Source organism: Ursus arctos, unplaced genomic scaffold, assembly GCF_023065955.2.
Source record: "Ursus arctos isolate Adak ecotype North America unplaced genomic scaffold, UrsArc2.0 scaffold_31, whole genome shotgun sequence".
NCBI lineage: Eukaryota > Metazoa > Chordata > Mammalia > Carnivora > Ursidae > Ursus > Ursus arctos.
Genome location: NW_026622997.1, coordinates 33231971 through 33250277, shown reverse-complemented (window position 1 = coordinate 33250277; position 18307 = coordinate 33231971). Strand labels below are relative to the sequence as shown.

Sequence of the window (18307 nt, the reverse complement as noted above, 5' to 3'; positions counted from 1 at the left end):
AAAGCTTCAATAGCAGATAATCAAGCAGAATAAAAATTAGCTAACTGGAAAACATATCATTTGTTATAATCTGGGCAGAAAAGCAAAAAGAAGAGAGAAAGATTGAAGAAAATCTTTGTGAATTATGAGATACCATTAAAGGAAACAATCTCACATTATTTAAAGTCTCAGGAGAAGAGAGGGAGAAAGGGGCAGAAAGAATATTTAAAGAAATAATGGCTTGGAATTCTCCAACCTGGGGAGAGATTTGGACATCCATGTTCATACAGTTAATAGGTGACCCTATAGTTTCAAACCAAAATGATCTTTTGCAAGACACATTAAAATAAAACTATCTAAAATCAAAGACAGAGATAATTTTAAAAGCAGCAAGAGAAAAAAATACCCGCATAATAAGGGACCCCTCATAAGGCTATCAGCAGACTTCTCAGCAGAGAGAGGCCCTGAGAGAGTGGGGCAATATATTCAAATTTCTCAAAGAAAGAAACTGCTAAGGATACTTTATCCAGCATAGTTGTCTTTCATAAATTAAGGAGAAATAAAGGTTTTTCCAAACAAACAAAGGTGAAGGAGTTCATCACCACTAAACCTATACCTTGTAAGAAATGCTGAAACATGAATACATATGAAAATATAAAGCATCCTGGTAAAGGCAAGTATAAACAAATTCATGATACTTTAATACTACAATATAGTGATGTGTTAATTACTTAATCTAGTATAAGGTTAAAGGACAAAAGTATTAAAAACAACTGTAGCTACGATAATTTGATAATGAAGACACAGTATAAAAAGAAGTTAATTGTGACATCAAAAACATTAAAAATAGGATGAATGGTAAAAACCAGTAGTAGATACACAAAAGATAAAAAAAGGGAATCAAAGCATACCACAGGGAAAATCATTTCACAAAGAAAGACAGTAGAAGATGAAGAGGGAACAAAGGAAATACGAAACAAGAAAACAATGAATAAGTTGGTATTAGTAAGCCCATACTTTGCCTTATTTACTCTTAATGTAAATGGATTAAATGCTCCAATCAAAAAGCACAGAGTGGCTAATGGATTAATAAAAACCAGACCCAACTATATGCTATCTACAAAAGACTCACTTCAGCTTTAAGGACATACATAGACTGAAGGTGAAGGGATAGAAAAAGATACTCCATGCAAATGGAAACCAAAAGAAAGCAAAAGTAGTTATACTCACATCAGACAAAACAGACTTTAAGCCAAAACTGATGAGACTGGGGTGCCTGGGTGGCTCAGTTTGTTAAGTGTCCAACTCTTGATTTCTGCTCAAGTCATGATCTCGGGGTCCTGAGATCGAGCCCCCTGTCAGGCTCTGCACTCAGCATGGAGTCTGCTTGTCCCTCTTCCTTTTCTCTCCTTCCCCCCACCCTGCTTATGTTCCCCCCCCCTCAGATAAATAGACTCTTAGAAAAAAAAAAACTGAGACAAAGAAGGCCGTTTTATAGTGATAAAAGAGTCAGTTCATCATAAGGATATAACAATATATATGCATCCTATATCAGAACACCTAAACATATTAAGCAAATGCTAACAGATCTGAAGGGAGAAATAGACAATAATACAATTATAGTAGTGGAATCTGACACCCCATTTTCAACAATGGATAGATCATCCAGATAGAAAATCAATAAGAAGTGGTGCCTGGGTGGCTTAGTTGGTTAAGCATCCAGCTCTTGATTTTGGCTCAGGTCATGATTTCAGGGTCCTGGGATCAAGCCCCACACTAGGCTCTGTGCTCAGCAGGGAGTCTGCTTGAGATCCTCTCTCTCCCTCTCCCTCTGCCCCCCCTCTTTTTCTCTCTCAAAAAATAAATAGATAAATCTTAAAAAAAAAAAGAATATTGATAAGGAAACATTGGATGTGTACTATACCTTAAGCCCAGTGGACCTACCAGACATATATGGAACATTTTACCCAATATCAACAGAATACAGGTTCTACTGAAGCACACATGAAATATTCTCCTGGATAGATCACATGTTAAGCACAAATCCAGTTAAGAAATGGGCAGAAGACTTGAATAGAAAGTTCTCCAAAGAAAAAATACAAATAGCCAACAGATACGTAAAAGGGTGTTCAATGTTTCTAATCATCTGGGAAATGCAAACCAAAAGCGAGATATGTCCTCGTACCTGTTAGGATGGCTGTTATCAAACTGTCAAGAGACAGCAAATGCTGTCAAGAATGTAAAGAAAAGGAAATTCTTGTGCACTGTTGGTGGAGATGCAAATTGGTGCAGCTACTATGGAAAACAGTATGGAGTTTCCTTTAAAAATTAGAAATAGAACTGCCATATGATCCAGCAATGCCACTTCTGCCTGTATATCACAGGAAAAGAAATCTTACAGAGGTATTTGCATCCCCATGTTCATTGCAGCATTATTCCCAATAGCCAAGGCATGGAAAAACCTAAATGTCTATTGATGGATGAATGGATAAAAATGATGTGGGGTGTGTGTGTGTGTGTGTGTGTGTGTGTGTGTATACACATACACAATGGGATATTAATCAGCCATAAAAAGAAGAAAATTCTGCCATTTTTCAATGTAGTTGGCTCTTGAGAGCATTATGCAAAGTGAAGTAAGAGAAAGACAAATTTTATATGTTCTCATTTACATGTGGAATCTAAAAAACTGAACGCATAGATATCAAGAAAAGAATGGTGGTTGCCGGGGGCCGATGGGTGGGGGAAATGTGGAGATGTTGATCAAAGGGTAAAAACTTCCAGTTATTAGATGAATATATTGTACAGATCGAATGTACAGCACAGTGACTATATATTAAATATTTGAAAGTTGTTAAAGAGTATCGATCTTAACTGTTATCACCACCTACAAAAATGATAATTATGTGAGGTGATGGGTGTGTTAACTAACCTTATTGTGGAACTCATTTCATAGTATATTTATGTATCACATCATCACATTTGTACACCTTAAAGTTACATTTGTTATGTGTTAATTATATCTCAGTAAAGCTGGAAAAAAATTAAAAGACAGTATATAAAAACCAAGGACACTTTAATAAAATGTATAATACATCAGTATTGGTTCTTTAGTTGTGACAAATGCACAATACTAATGTTACCAACAGTAGGGGAAACTAGGTGCAGGGTATGTGTTAACTCTGTACTATCTTTGTAGCTTTTCTGTAAATATAAAATAAGTATCTATATATGTGAGTATCTAGCTAAAATAATTTACTTTTTTTTTAATCCATGAGTATCAGCACACCATATCCTTTTCTCTAAGAAAGTTACCTGTAACTCAAATGGAGTCTGGTCATCTTAAGTATTTTGTTTTTTTAATTCTATAAATGTCTTTTCAATAGTGTTGAATAAGGTTGCTATTAGACTACAAGCCATTTAATACTTGTGCAATTAGCCATTTTGATATTAAAATGTGCCATTTCTTTATGTAGTGTCTTGGCAGGTTACAATGGTACCATCTTTGCCTATGGGCAAACGGGCAGTGGGAAGACATTCACCATCACTGGTGGGGCAGAACGCTACAGTGACCGAGGCATTATCCCAAGGACACTGTCGTACATTTTTGAGCAATTACAAAAGGTATGGAACTTTAAGTTCATTTTCTATTTGATATATTCAGCAGAAATTTATGGTGGGTAAAAAATTTATTGTGACATTTTATTATATTATATCTAAATGAGGAAGTATTATTGTGTAATAACTCAATTTAAGGAAAGTTTAGGATTTTGCTGAAGAAGTAGAAATTAAGGTGCTTTTCATTAAAGGAATGCTGTTTCAGCAAAGGCTCAAAGGGAGTTCCTTCTGATACATCCATGGAGGTTAAAAGAACAGATAACACATTTTACCAGCTCACATCTTATATTTCTCATTAAGAAACTGGATGTCCTTTTGCCAAGACATCTTTATTTCGGCTGCTAAACACTGAATAAGAGGATGTGATTGTACCTTTTTCACAATTGTAATAGAAGCCCAAAAGAGTTCACCAGAGTAAAAATCCTATTGTAATTAATATTATTATGAAGAGAAATTCTCTGTATTATATGCATCATTTATTGTGTGTCTCTAAGTGCCTATTGTTTTATTAGTATTTAAAACAACATACAATACAACCCACAAGGTAAGTATCCTTACCCCAATTTCATAGTTGGGAAAATTGAGTCTCAATATCTTTCTCTGGGTCTTATAAGTAGCTGACTTGGAGGTCCATCCCAGGTCTGTGTGATGCCAAACTGTGCTTTTTACCACCACATACACTGCCTCTATTTCTCCAACTGGCTTTATTTTGTTGGTTGTATTTAAACAGTAATGAGTCCCATAACTTCTCTGGGTTTCCATTCTCCCCTCTGTGAATGTAGGGAGTGAACTGTAGTAGAGGGTCTCCATTGGCCCTACTAGTTCCTACACTTACTTGGTTGTATTAATTCTGTATAACAAATATCCTAACTAGGTCAGTGTAACAGTTATTCCAAAATTTCTTGACTGTATGCTTTTTGTATTTCGAGTTGCAAAGATGAGAAGAAATTGCTGAGATCTGCATAATTCTAATTTCCATCCATAAAGTATCAATTACCCATTAGTTCAGCTCATCTCTCACTTGCTCAAACATGCCAACTCTGCATGCCAGAAAATGGAAAGAGAAAAGGTTGAGTATAGTGTATATGTTGGATTCAGATCCTGTCTTTTCATTTACTCATTTATTTCTGACATTAGCTGTTTTGTTTTGTTCCCAGATTTCACAAACTGGGAATATAATTTCTAATAGTTTTAGCTACTGTGGCCCAATGTGGAAGCATGTTGTCTTGGAAAGATCATTGAAGTTGGTGAGGCCAACCTGGTTCTGAGGAAGTATACTACTTACAGCATGTGGCCTTGAGGCGGTTACTTAACATCTCAGCCTTGTGGACTTGATGTGAGGGCTGGACAGACTGTATGTAAAGATATTGTCCAGTTCCTGGCATGTAGTACATGCTCAAGAAATGAGCTCCATTACTGCAGCCACTAATATCTATATTCATGCACACACACACACACGGCCAAATGATCCCGATTAATTTCAAAGAAGCCTTTGAAACTTAGAACAAATGAAACCAACCTCCCTGATTAAGTTAAACAGGTTAAACAAATCCCTTCCTAACAGAAAATATATTTGTCCCTTCTAAAATTTTGTCTATGGGTACCAAAATACAGTAGAAGTCAAAATGTCTCCCGAATACCTACCATATTTTGGGTCCATTGTTGTATATCTGTTTGGTCGTTGACATTATTCTAAACCTGATTTCATTTTGAATGATCCTAAATCACTTTCTGGACTGGAGAGAGCCCCTTGGACCAATTTATAGCCAGGACAGCTCTTTGTAGAAGGACAGATTTCCCTGATGGGGCACAACACATTCATTACAATCCCACTGAACTGCTGCAAAATTAGTCAGAGGTAACTTGAGGTTCATCATTAAGTTTGTCCACATTGTGTAGCTGAAAAATGCAGACAGGTACTCAGATGCCCCCAGTCAATTGCTTTAGAGGGCTACATGGAGCTCTCTAGAATTCTTAAAGGAAATATCTGACTTATGCAAAATATTTATTTCAAGATAAACTAAGAGCAATTGCATACTGGCTTCTAAAATGTCTTTGAGTGTGATAGGATCATATTTGTAGTGATTTTTAAAAAAGACAATTGATTCCATTTATTTTAGAAATCACTGCTCATTACTTTTGAGTATTGTGAGGTTCAGACTTGTTTTGGGGCAGGAGAAAAGGCTGTCTGCAGGAAACATGTGTGTTATATTACAGTCTGGCAATCCTAAACACTAAAAAAGGAGTAATAAGGAAAGGTAGCTTGCCACATTGCTCAGTGACTTTTAAGTGTGTATTCCAATAAAAGTCCAGAAAGTGCAGAAGCTGAAGGAGCCAAAGGCATTATCCTCATCATCTCAGGGGAGTAGACTTGCCATTTTCCTGACTTACAATGATTCCTTCCACTTTCTGGAAGAAAGAGAGTTTCTCCGCTGCAGATGAACATACAAGTTGGCTGTTGTTTTTGCCTTTCTTTGCCTTCTCATTTATATTCGTGTACTGAATTCTCCATTTGGAGGCCATTAGAAATAATAAAAACAATAACAATAGCAATAATAATAACAGTAGCAGCAGTAAGGATTTATTGGGGATGATTACAGGGCCACACGGTCTTGGCGGGATTTTAAGTACAGAACCTTATTTCTCTGTCACAGCAGTTCTGCAAGATAAGGGTTATTCTCCCCAATTCCGCAATTAAATAGCTGCAGATAATGCAGGATCACTCAGTTATAAATGCCAGATCAAGTATTCAAACCCAGCTTATTCTAATGCTAAGATGAGCCCAGAGCTGTCTGCTAAAATCTCAAACTATAATAGATGGGATATTTCAGATATGTTCAGGTAAGTTTTAGAAATACATTGCTTTTGAATAGGATCTCAGGAAGTTGGTAAATGATCCCCTGTGGCCTTTGACCTGCTCTGAGAATCTTCTAGAGAGGAACAGCATATATGTTGATCATGGAACACTTTTTCCACAAGTTACTTCATGGGACATTTTAGGGAAAACTGGATTAGACTAAAGGCAATGTGCAAAGTCTGCCTGGTATTTATGGTCTCTGATACCTGTGCTAAGCCAAGTTATAACCCACAGAATGATGCTGAAATAATGCCTTTACTATGCTAGGATACTAGTCTGATCGACAGGCCATGTGTTAGGATAAGCAGCCAGAGTTGCCCACATCAGGAGGATTTCCAGCATTTGCTTGGGAGAAATTTGCTTAGTAGAGACTCAGTCCATGCTGTCACCTTCCCAAACCACCGGAACATGGAATTTCAGCTCTATCTTGAGTGTTTTGCTCTAGTCATGTGCTGCCTGAGAGTTGCCTTAATTTTTCAGGTGTTGTTTTGTTTTTATGAAATGTTGGTGTTTTTCTTTGAGTAGTTTGAGCCACATTAGGACCAGAGAATCATATTAATTTTAATCTGAAGAACACATAGGAATTCATTATTCAACTTCCTCACTAATGGGTGTGGAAACTGAAGCCGGACATCACAGGGGCTCATAGCAAGTAGGACTAGGATTCCAGCTCTGGATTTGCAGGCCCCTGTTCTCTCCCCCATCTCTGTGACTTGGTCCTCTCTCCCTTTGAATAGTATCTGTCAAATGGATTGTCTGGGCTATGGGTGAGAATCAACAGGAAGGTCATCCTGAGCAAATTCGCTTTGTGAGTACCCACTCTGACATTCTGCTGACCTTCGTGCCATAAGACACAACTATATTCTTCCCTTTTGAGAAGTAGGACTGTAATTGACAAAATGGAAGAATTTGTATTTTGGGAGAAGCAAGAAGAAGGTGCTATTAATTGATATTTGGTTTTGAAAACTGAGCCTGGAATTTTCTTGAGACCTGTAAAAATTTCATTTTTTTCCATCTCAGAGAGAGCGTGTCCTTTTTGTCTGCTGGCAGAACTGAGATAGGACCTGTCGCCTTAACTTTTATCCTAATTACATTGATGCCTGTGTCACTGTACTTCAGCAATGACCCACAGAAAACACCTCTCTCAAACCAATAGCTCAATACCCCTGATTTGCCATGTGGGCTAGGAAAATTAACCCAACAGACGAGACACAGGCAGTGATTTACGAATGTCCACTCTTACTGTTACCTGATTGAAGTATTTCTGTCCCCGGGATTCATTTTCCATTATCTATTATAGTCTGTTACCTATTTATGTCATCAGAAATTTTGAATATTGGAAAAGTTAAAAAAAGAGAATTATGATTGAAGTTGGAAACTTTTGCTACTGAAGTTTTTAAACTGAAGTCACGATTCTGTTTTCTTTTATGAATAGGCTAGTCACAGAGTGTAAGTTTATTTTTTCATAGTAACCTTTTTTGGGGTCTGGAAAGTAAAAAATGGTGTGTTATACAGTTCTGCAACCAAGTTGGCTCATTTTAAGTGTATATTGACTCTTCATGTATAACGTGGAACCAATAAAAAAACAACAGACTGAAGTTCCTTGTAATCATGGGTGTTGGCCATTAAAAAAAAAAACAACAAACCACTTCATGCATATGGTAACTGGCAACTTGAAAGTGTCACGAACTGAAAATGGAAACCATACAAAGTGAGGAGAGTAAAGGACAGAAAGCTATGAGGAACTGTAGTGATAAATGTGTTCATCCTCCTCTGAGCTGAATTGTTATTTATAGCCATTAAACAATGTCTTCCCCTTTCCAATCAGGACGGCAGCACAATACATACAACGCAAATTTCCTATTTGGAAATCTACAATGAATGTGGCTATGATCTGCTGGATCCAAGACATGAAGCCTCCAGTTTGGAAGACTTGCCGTGAGTAGCATAACAACAAAGAAGGGGGGAAAATCACTTTCAGATGTTCCCTTCAATTGTTTCCTTTGAAACTTTGTATGTTTCTGGTCTCAATCATAATTAACAAATACTGGATAACAGCATCTTTTTGTAATATAATGGATATTTTTTTCAGTTATGACAAACTAGACAGTAGTGATGGAAACTAAAATTGCTTGAAACCCATTTCTTGGGAAAATCTCCTTTGGAGTTGGTGCAAGAGAGTGCACTGAATGTACTCAGAGTGGGTGCTGAGAGGGCTGGTGGGATATGCCAGTACTGCTTTATCTTGTCGAATCAAACCATTTATTCCTCTAATTGTGGCTTCTCTCTGAAGAGGGGATAAATTAGGGATCAGGCAGCAATAAGAAAATCTGAAAGAGAGAAAATAAAACTTTGTTTTCCTCATTGCTTCTCTACTGTTATTAAGATTGACATTGACAATCATTTGGTCAGATTGGCACTGATTGCATCATGACTGAAATACAAATATTCTTCAGAGCTTACCTACTGAGTAAGTTACCCGGCCAGCATTTGTAAAACATTACTCACTGCTTGTTTGAATATCTGCCTAAATTACGTATTAATGGTAATAATTCATATCCTTTTGTCCAGACATCTTCATATATCAGAAGTTGGTTGAGCCAAGAAAATACACTTTAATTTTCTTATTAAATATTCTTTTTTAAAAAAATTTTTTATTATGTTATGTTAGTCACCATACAGTACATCCCTGGTTCTTGATGTAGTGTTCCATGATTCATTGTTTGCGTATAACACCCAGTGCTCCATGCAATACGTGCCCTCCTTAATACCCATCACCGGACTATCCCATTTCCTCACCCCCCTCCCCTCTGAAGTCCTCAGTTTGTTTCCCAGAGTCCATAGTCTCTCGTGGTTCATTCCCCCTTCTGTTTACCCCTCCTTCATTCTTCCCTTCCTTCTCCTACTGATCTCCCTGCTATTCCTTATGTTCCATAAATGAGTGAAACCATATGATAATTGGCTTTCTCTGCTTGACTTATTTCACATAGCATAATCTCCTCCAGACCCATCCATGTTGCTGCAAATGTTGGGTAATCGTTCTTTCTGATGGCTGAGTAATATTCCATTGTATATATGGACCACATCTTCTTTATCCATTCGTCTCTTGTAGGGCATCTCAGCTCCTTCCACAATTTAGCTATTGTGGACAATGCTGCTATGAACATTGGGGTGCATATGGCCCTTCTCTTCACTACGTCTGTATCTTTGGGGTAAATACCCAGTAGTGCAATGGGTGGATCATAGGGTAGCTCAATTTTTAACTTTTTAAGGGACCTCCACACTTTTCCAAAGTGGCTGTACCGACTTGCATTCCCACCAACAGTGTAAGAGGGATCCCCTTTCTCCACATCCTCTCCAACATTTGTTGTTTCCTGCCTTGTCAATTTTTGCCATTCTAACTGGCGTAAGGTGGTATCTCAATGTGGTTTTTATTTGAATTTCCCTAATGGCTAATGATTTTGAACATTTTTTCATGTGTCTGTTAGCCATTTGTATGTCTTCATTGGAAAAGTGTTAGTTCATATCTTCTGCCCATTTTTTTATTTCATTATTTGTTTCTCGTGTATTGAGTTTGAGAAGTTCTTTCTAGATCTTGGATACCAGCCTTTTATCTGTAGTGTCATTTGCAAATATCATGTCCCATTCCTTGGGTTGCCTCTTTGTTTTGATGACTGTTTCCTTTGCTGGGTAGAAACTTTTTATCTTGATGAAGTCCCACAAGTTTATTTTTTGTTTGTTTGTTTCTCTTGCCTTTGGAGATGTGTCATGAAAGGATTTGCTGTGGCCGATGTCAAAGAGGTTGCTGCCTATGTTCTTCTCTAGGATTTTGATAGATTCCTGTCTCACATCAAGGTCTTTCATCCATTTAGAATTTATCTTTGTGTATGGTGTGAGAGAGTGGTCAAGTTTCATTCTTTTGCATATAGCTGTCCAATTTTCCCAGCACCATTTATTGAAGAGACTGTTTTTTTTCCATTGGGTGTTTTTTCCTGCTTTGTAAAAGATTAGTTGCCCAAAGAGCCGAGGGTCCACTTCTGGGTTCTCTATTCTGTTCCATTGGTCTATGTGTCTGTTTTGTGCCAGTACCATGCTGTCTTTGTAGTACAGCTCGAAATCCGGCATTGTGATGCCCCCAGCTTTGTTTTTCCTTTTCAACAATTCCTTGTTGATTCAGGGCCTTTTCTGGTTCACACAAATTTAAGGGCTGTTTGTTCCAGGTCTTTGAAAAATGTCATTGGTATTTTGATTGGGATGGCATTGAAAGTGTAGATTGCTCTGGGTAGTATAGACATTTTAACTATGTTTATTCTTCCGATCCATGAGCATGGAATGTTTTCCCATCTTTTTGCATCTTCTTCAATGTCTTTCATCAGTGTTCTGTAATTTCTAGAATATAGATCCTTTATCTCTCTGCTTAAGTTAATTCTGAGTTATCGTATGATTTTTGGTGCTATTGTAAATGGAATCAATTTCCTAATTTCTCTTTCTTCAGTCTCATTGTTCGCATATAGAAATGCAACTGATTTCTGAGCATCGATTTTGTATCCTGCCACATTACTGAATTGTTCTATGAGTTCTAGTAATTTGGGGGTGGAGACTTTTGGGTTTTCCATATAAAGTATCATGTCATCTGCGAAGAGAGAGAGTTTGACTTCTTCTTTGCCAATTTGAATACCTTTTATTCCTCTTTCTTGTCTGATTGCTGTTGCTAGGACTTCTAGTACTATGTTGAACAATAATGGCGAGAGTGGGCATCCTTGTTGGAGGGAATACTTCTTAACTCATCCTATGAATTCAGAATTTCCCTAATAACAAAACCAGACAGATCATCTCAGCAGAAAATCAACAAAGAAACAAGAGCTTTGAATGACATACTGGACCAGATGGACCTCATAGATATATACAGAACACTACACCCCAGAACAACGGAAAAGTCATTCTTTTCAAATGCACATGGAACTTTCTCCAGAGTAGACCATATACTGGGTCACAAAACAGGTCTCAACTGACACCAAAAGACTGAGATTATTCCCTGCATATTCTCAGACCACAATGCTTTGAAACTGGAATTCAATCACAAGGAGAAATTTGGAAGAAACTCAAACACTTGGAAACTAAGAACCATCCTGCTTAAGAATGATTGGGTAAACCAGGGAATTAAAGATGAGCTTAAGCAATTTGTGGAAACCAGTGAGAACGAAAACACATCAGTCCAAAACCTCTGGGACACTGCAATGGTGGTCCTAAGGGGAAAATACATAGCCATCAAGCCTTACTCAAGGGAATAGAAAAATCTAAAACACAGTTTTTATATTCTCACCTTAAGAAGCTGGAGCTGGCACAGAAGAGCATGCCAAACCCATGCACGAGAAGATTAAGATTAGAATTGTTGTTGATCAAGATTAGAGCAGAGATCAATGGATTGGAAACCAGGAGCACAGTAGAGCAGATCAACAAAACTAGAAGCTGGTTCTTTGAAAGAATAAATAAGAATAAATAAGATCGATCTCACCATTATTGTTCAACATAGTACTAGAAGTCCTTGCAACAGCAATCAGACAAGAAAGAGGAATAAAAGGTATTTAAATTGGCAAAGAAGAAGTCAAACTCTCTCTCTTCGCAGATGACATGATACTTTATATGGAAAACCCAAAAGTCTCCACCCCCAAATTACTAGAACTCATAGAACAATTCAGTAATGTGGCAGGATAAAAAATCTTATTAAATATTCTAAAGCAATTTAAAAACGTGTATTAATTCTCTATCACAAAGACCAACAACCAGTTGCTTGCTTTAATTTGCAAAGGATGTAAGAGGAAATACTAAAGAAAATAAGTTGCATTCTTTATGTCACCTTTATATATATTCTTCCTTTTAATCTTGACTGGGAGTCCTCACATACCACCTCTTTTATGCCAACTATATTCATTAGAGGGAGTTAGGAAAGTGGATTATTGTTGGTACTCTAAATATTTATGTTAATTAAATAATATAAGACGAGAAAGGAAAGATCTGACTCCATGGAAGAAATTGGTCTTAAGGAAACTATTGGAATTAAGTCTATAGAAAGGTAAGACATTCCACAGAGGAAGGTTAGGAACAGCAACATTAAAAACATGAAGATGGACTTAGAGGGTATTATGCTAAACGAAATAAGTCAGTCAGAGAAAGACAATTATCATGTGATTTCATTCAATTGTGGAATTTAAGAAACAAAACAGAGGATCATAGGGGAAGGGAGGGAAAAATAAAATAAGATGAAATCAGAGAGGGAGAGAAACCATAAGAGACTCTTAACTCTAGGAAACAAACAGGTTGCTGGAGGGGAGATGGGTGGGGGTATGGGGTAACTGGGTGATGGGCATTAAGGAGAGCACCTGATGTAATGAGCACTGGGTGTTACATGCAACTGATGAATCACTAAGTTCTACCCATGAAACTAATAATACACTATATGCTGATTAATTGAATTTAAATTAAAGAAAAGAACATGAAGATGGGGTCAGAAAGGCCATGTGTTGAGGAATCATATGAAATAAAATCAGAAAGGCTAACAGAAGCCTGCTTTTGAGGGACTTGAATGACGATGAGCTTTTACTGTGAGATTGATCTTTATTCTAATAGGATTTTAAATTAGTTTTCTAGCCTCCAGTCTAAATTGTGGACCTCTAGGCTAAATCTTGCTTAAAATTGCTTTTAACAAGTCACATCTGCACTGAAGAGCTTGAAGCCTGCTTAGCAATAATTCAGAAATGAAGGGCTTGGCTCTGACAAACATGGAGGCGGAGACAGAGGTTTGAGAAATATGCAAAAAAAATAGATGATAGCTAGCTAGCTACCTAGATAGATAGAAATAAAATACATCGATTATGCCTCTCACCTTCGATTTGATTGGATTTGAAAAGAAGGTGAGTTGTAGCAAGTTCGTTCTCTGCATTTTACTGATTGAGGAGAGGAAGCCCAGAGAGGTATGACTTACCCAGGGTTTCAGAACTGATCTGTTAATGGTGCAGCAGGGATTGAAAACCACATACTCTCACTTTCATGCCAGAGTAGCAAAAATGGCCTCAAGATTTTACTGTGGGGCTCAGAGAATTAAGGAGGCATTGACTAAAGAGATGATCTCTGTTAGAAAACTTGATTGCGTGGTGGTAATGAGTTTCCCATATATAACTTTGGTGTCTGAGATACCCTACTTGATGTTTACAATTAATTCCTCACAGGTAGGAAGCTTGCCTTACTTGAGTTGGTAGTCTCTCTACTGCGTAGGCCAAAGTAAGTTCTTAATATTTTAAAGAATTATCTGTCAAATTGAAACTGTGAAGTAGACTTTTTGAAGATGAGCATGAAAGGGAAAACAGGATGAGCTCTATGAATCAGAGTCCAATTGACATAACGAGGCTCAGCCTGACTATGAAAAGGAGTGAGAAAAGTCACTGAACTCTAAGAGAGGCAGTGTGATACAGAGTCAAGAGCACTTGATTACAAGTCAGGAAATTTGGGTTTTAGTCCCAGGTGTGCAATCTTAGATACTTTTTTTTTCACTTTTCTGGGTTTCTCCTTGTCTATAAAATGTGGCTATTGGGCTATATCATATTTAACAACCTTCCAACTTCCAATGTCTAGAGTTCAAAGATAGGTGACCTCACAGGATAGGACTTATTTGGTGACTCTTTTCCCCTCACAGAAAAAAATAAGAAGCAATGTAGATATTTTGTATTTTTCTCCTAGAAAAGAGCCTTCAGCCTCTTGAGAGCAAGGACAATGCTTTAATTCACTGTATATCTCTGTGTTTCATGGCATGCCTGACATTTAATAATGAGCTCTCGATGTGGATCAGATTGTCTCTGTAGGTGTCACTAGCTTTCTATCTTAAACTACTGCTCCTTCTTTGGTAGCTTTGTCCTGCTGTTGGAGAACGAGTTCACTGACTCAAGTCAGAAGTGACCTCAGTTTCAAAACAGATGTTTTCAGTGAACTACCACCCTCCCCCACAGGCATATAAAAGTGGACAGAAAGATGTTCTTATCTTACATTTTGGGAAATAATTACATGACAACAACCTCATTAAAATTAAAATGAGGAGATTTTCATTATAAAAGAAGATTCCCATATCCTAGGAGTATAGCCTATTTACTTCAAATATATTCAGTACTATAAAATTACAGAACAACTCAAGAATTGCAGTCTTGCAGTGTGGGGATTATGAGATTTGGCTGGTTTTGAGTCTGCTGGCTTTCTGGGATTTTAGGTTTGCCTTTTACTAAGATTATCAAGTAATTCTTCATAATGGAATGTGACTTTTGCTGTACCTGGATTGGGTAAAGAGTATGTACTGTTAATCTGGTTTCACACACTCTTGAACTGGGACACGCTCTAACTCTGCAATCCTATCCGTCTGGTTGACTGGTTTCATTGTTGCAAGCTGAAATGTCCCAAACGCTCTAAATACGATCCAAAAAAATAGTAGATAAAATGCCTGTTGACTTTGGTTCTCTCTTGCAGTCATCCATTTGAGGGACAATGACAATAAACACATTTGATCACTTCTACATTCTTGTACTTGGCATAGCCATGTGTAATCAAATCCAGGGTCATTTTGATGTTACACAGTAACAGCCATCAGTAGCAGGTTTCTTACCACTGAGCAGCAGCACTGCTTCCCCCAAATCACCTTCTGGATGCTCTTCTCACAAGCATTCTGCCTTTTCTGCTTCTTATTCTTTTACATCCTGATGAGCTCCAACTCTCTGCTATTACTGAAGCATTTGCCTATAGACTGCCTGCGGACTTTGTATGTATGATGTCAGGGTACCAGACTAAAGTCAATTGCTTTTTGCATATGTTGCTGTAGTCATTTGGCAAGGAGTTTTTAGATACAACACCAAAAGTGTGATCTGTGAAAGAAAAAAATAGATGAGTTGAGCTTCATTAAAATTAAAAACTTCTGCTCTCTGAAAGACACTGTCAAGAGAATAAAAAGATAAGCCAGAGACAGAGAAAATATTTACCAGACACATGTCTGATAAAGGACTTGTATCTAAAATATACAAAGAACTCTTCAAACTCAACAATGAGAAAACTCACAATCCAATGAAGAAATGAGAAAAAGATCTGAATAGACAGCTCACCAAAGAAGATGTACAGATGGTAGGTAAACACGTGAGGAAATGCTCAACATCATCTGTCATTAGGGAATCACTAATGAAAACTACTACACACCTACTAGAATGGCAAAAATCTAAAAACTAGCAATACCAAGTTCTGGCAAGAATGTAGAGCAACTGGAATTCTCATTCATGCTGTATAGTACAGCCACTTTGAAAGCCAATTTCCAGTTTCTTTTTTTTATATAATTTTTATTTTGTTGTATTAGTCAACATACAGTACAACCCCAATTTTTGATGCAATGTCCCATGATTCATTATTTGTATATAACACCCAGTGCACCATGCAATATGTGCCCTCCTTAATACCCATCACCAGCCTATCCCAGTCCCCCCACCCCCCTCCCCTCTGAAGCCCTCAGTTTGTTTCCCAGAGTCCACAGTCTCTCATGGTTCATTCCCCCTTCTGTTTACCCCCTTCATTCTTCCCTTCTTTCTCCTACCAATCTTCGTATTTCTTATGTTCCATAAATGAGTGAAACCATATGATAATTGTCTTTCTCTGCTTGACTTACTTCACTCAGCATAATCGCCTCCAGTCCCGTCCATGTTGCTGCAAATGTTGTGTAATCATGCTACTCATGAATGGATATAGCAGACTTATTCATAATTGCCAAGAACTGGAAGCAACCAAGATGCCCCACCACAGGCAAATAGAAAAACAAACTGTGGGACATCCATGCAGTGGAATATTATTTGGCAATAAAAAGCAATGAACTATTAAGCCACAAAAAGACATGGGAAGTCTACATACTGTATGACTCCAACTCTAAGACATTGTGAAAAAGGCAAAAGTATAGATACAGTAAAAAGATCACTGGTTGGTAGTAGCTGGGGAGAGGAGAGGTAGAGGGATGAACAGGTGAAGCATGGGGGCTTTTTGTGCAGACAAGCTAGTATATATGATAGTATGACAGTGGATGCATGATATTATGCATTCGTCCAAACTCACAGAATATACGCCAAGAGTGAGCCCTAGCAGAAGCTATGGACCTTTAGTTAATAAAATAACAACAGCAAAAAGGAATAAACTAGTGATCCATTTAACAGCTTTGGTGACTCTCTAGGGAATTCTGCTGAGTAAAAAAGCCAATCTCAAAAGGTCGTATGCTGTGTGATTTTATTTATGGAATATTTTTTAAATGGCAAAATTATAGAAGTAGATAACAGCTGAGTGGTTGACAGGAGTTAGGGAGGGAAGTGGGAATGGTTATACAAGGCACTCAGTGAGAGATCCTTGTGGTAATAGACCATTCTGTATCTAAACTTTGGCTGTGAATACACAAAACTACTCGTGTGATTAAATTCCATAGAACTAAACACACACACACACACACACACACACACACACACACACACGAGTACTGGTGAAATTGGGACATCTGAATAAGATCAGTGGATTGTATCAATGCCAATGTCCTGGTTGTGGTATTTTAATATAATTTTACAAGATGTTAACATTGGGAAAAATTGGGTAATGGGTACATTATTTCTTACAGCTGCATGCAAATCTACAATGATCACAAAATGCAAAATTTAATTTTAAAAAGTGTCTATATATTTATATAGAGACATATGTGTATTTAATGTGTTCTGTATTTAGTAATTTAAATGAAATTAAAACATTTATTTTTGAAAGTCCTTATGCCATATGCTATAAAGGGAATATAGTTAGAATCTAACTATGTCTTATGAAGTAAAATAGTGTAACTACTGGTCTTAACCGTAAGGAAAATAGCCATCTTATTTTAGTGTAATTTTAGTATTCCTAAATAGGGATACATAATGCGTTTAAGGTTTCAAAGACAGTCATGGTTATTACTGTTAGAAAAAAGTCCATAAACTCCAGCATCCAGTATTGAAATCTTGGCTGTGTTGTAAAATAATTTGTCATCAAAGGAAAAAAAAAGTTGATGGATGTTAAGTTTAATTCATCAAATTTCTAATACCTACTGGATATGAAACACTGTTAAGTGTTTCAGGAGTTACAGAAAAGAGTAATGCACAGTGTCTCTCCTCATGGCTTATAGTCTAGTCATGTAGAATCATTCATTTATTCAACATTTATTGAGATCCAGCTTGATTCCACACTTTGCACTAGGCACCGAGTTGACTAACATAGTCTTTCCTTTCCTGGAACTCACAGCAAAGTAGGTAAACCTAGTACAAAATAGCATAAGGAGGAATATGAAAACCATCGTAAGAGAAGCACAAGGAATGACTAGGGCTTAAAGGAGAAAGAAATCACATTAGGTCAAGTGATCAGAAAGAGATTCACAGAAAAGGTGGTACATGATATAGTCCTTGAGGGAAGAGGTAGGACTTGGGCTGGTGGAATGGGGCATTCATGTGGGTGCAAAGGTGGGGAAGAGCATAGAGCTTGTTCTGTCACCAGTAATAGACCTGCCTGACTGCACCCCAGTAAGGGAGTAGGTGAGAACATTGAGACTGGAAAGGCAGGAATGCAAGGATTTGGCAGAAGGTGTAGCCCTTGGAGATTTTTTTATTCAAGAGCATAGCAGATTGGAACTGACTTTTAGGAAGAAAAATCAGTCAGTAACATGTAGGGCTGAAATGAAATGGATGGGAGTCAGAGAGACTCCAGAGCATTGCGGGAAGTGATTAGGATCATTTAGGTGGCAGTGGGGATAAAAAGGAGGGACAGAACTGGAATACGTAATCCGGT

The 18307-nt window shown here is 37.5% G+C and overlaps 1 protein-coding gene across 5 annotated transcripts in view; it reads left to right on the top strand.

Moving 5' to 3' along the window:
- The window catches only part of KIF6 (kinesin family member 6), a 423767-nt gene that overhangs the window by 75181 nt on the left and 330279 nt on the right, over positions 1-18307 (top strand). For 4 of the 5 annotated variants that reach the window (XM_044378327.3, XM_026482835.4, XM_057304795.1 and 1 more), the window contains 2 exons: positions 3453-3600; positions 8280-8389. In XM_044378327.3, coding sequence (XP_044234262.2) covers positions 3453-3600; positions 8280-8389 — 258 coding nt within the window. Of the gene's footprint in view, positions 1-3452; positions 3601-8279; positions 8390-18307 lie in introns of those variants that run through there. The other variant, XM_057304797.1, reaches the window with a different exon arrangement.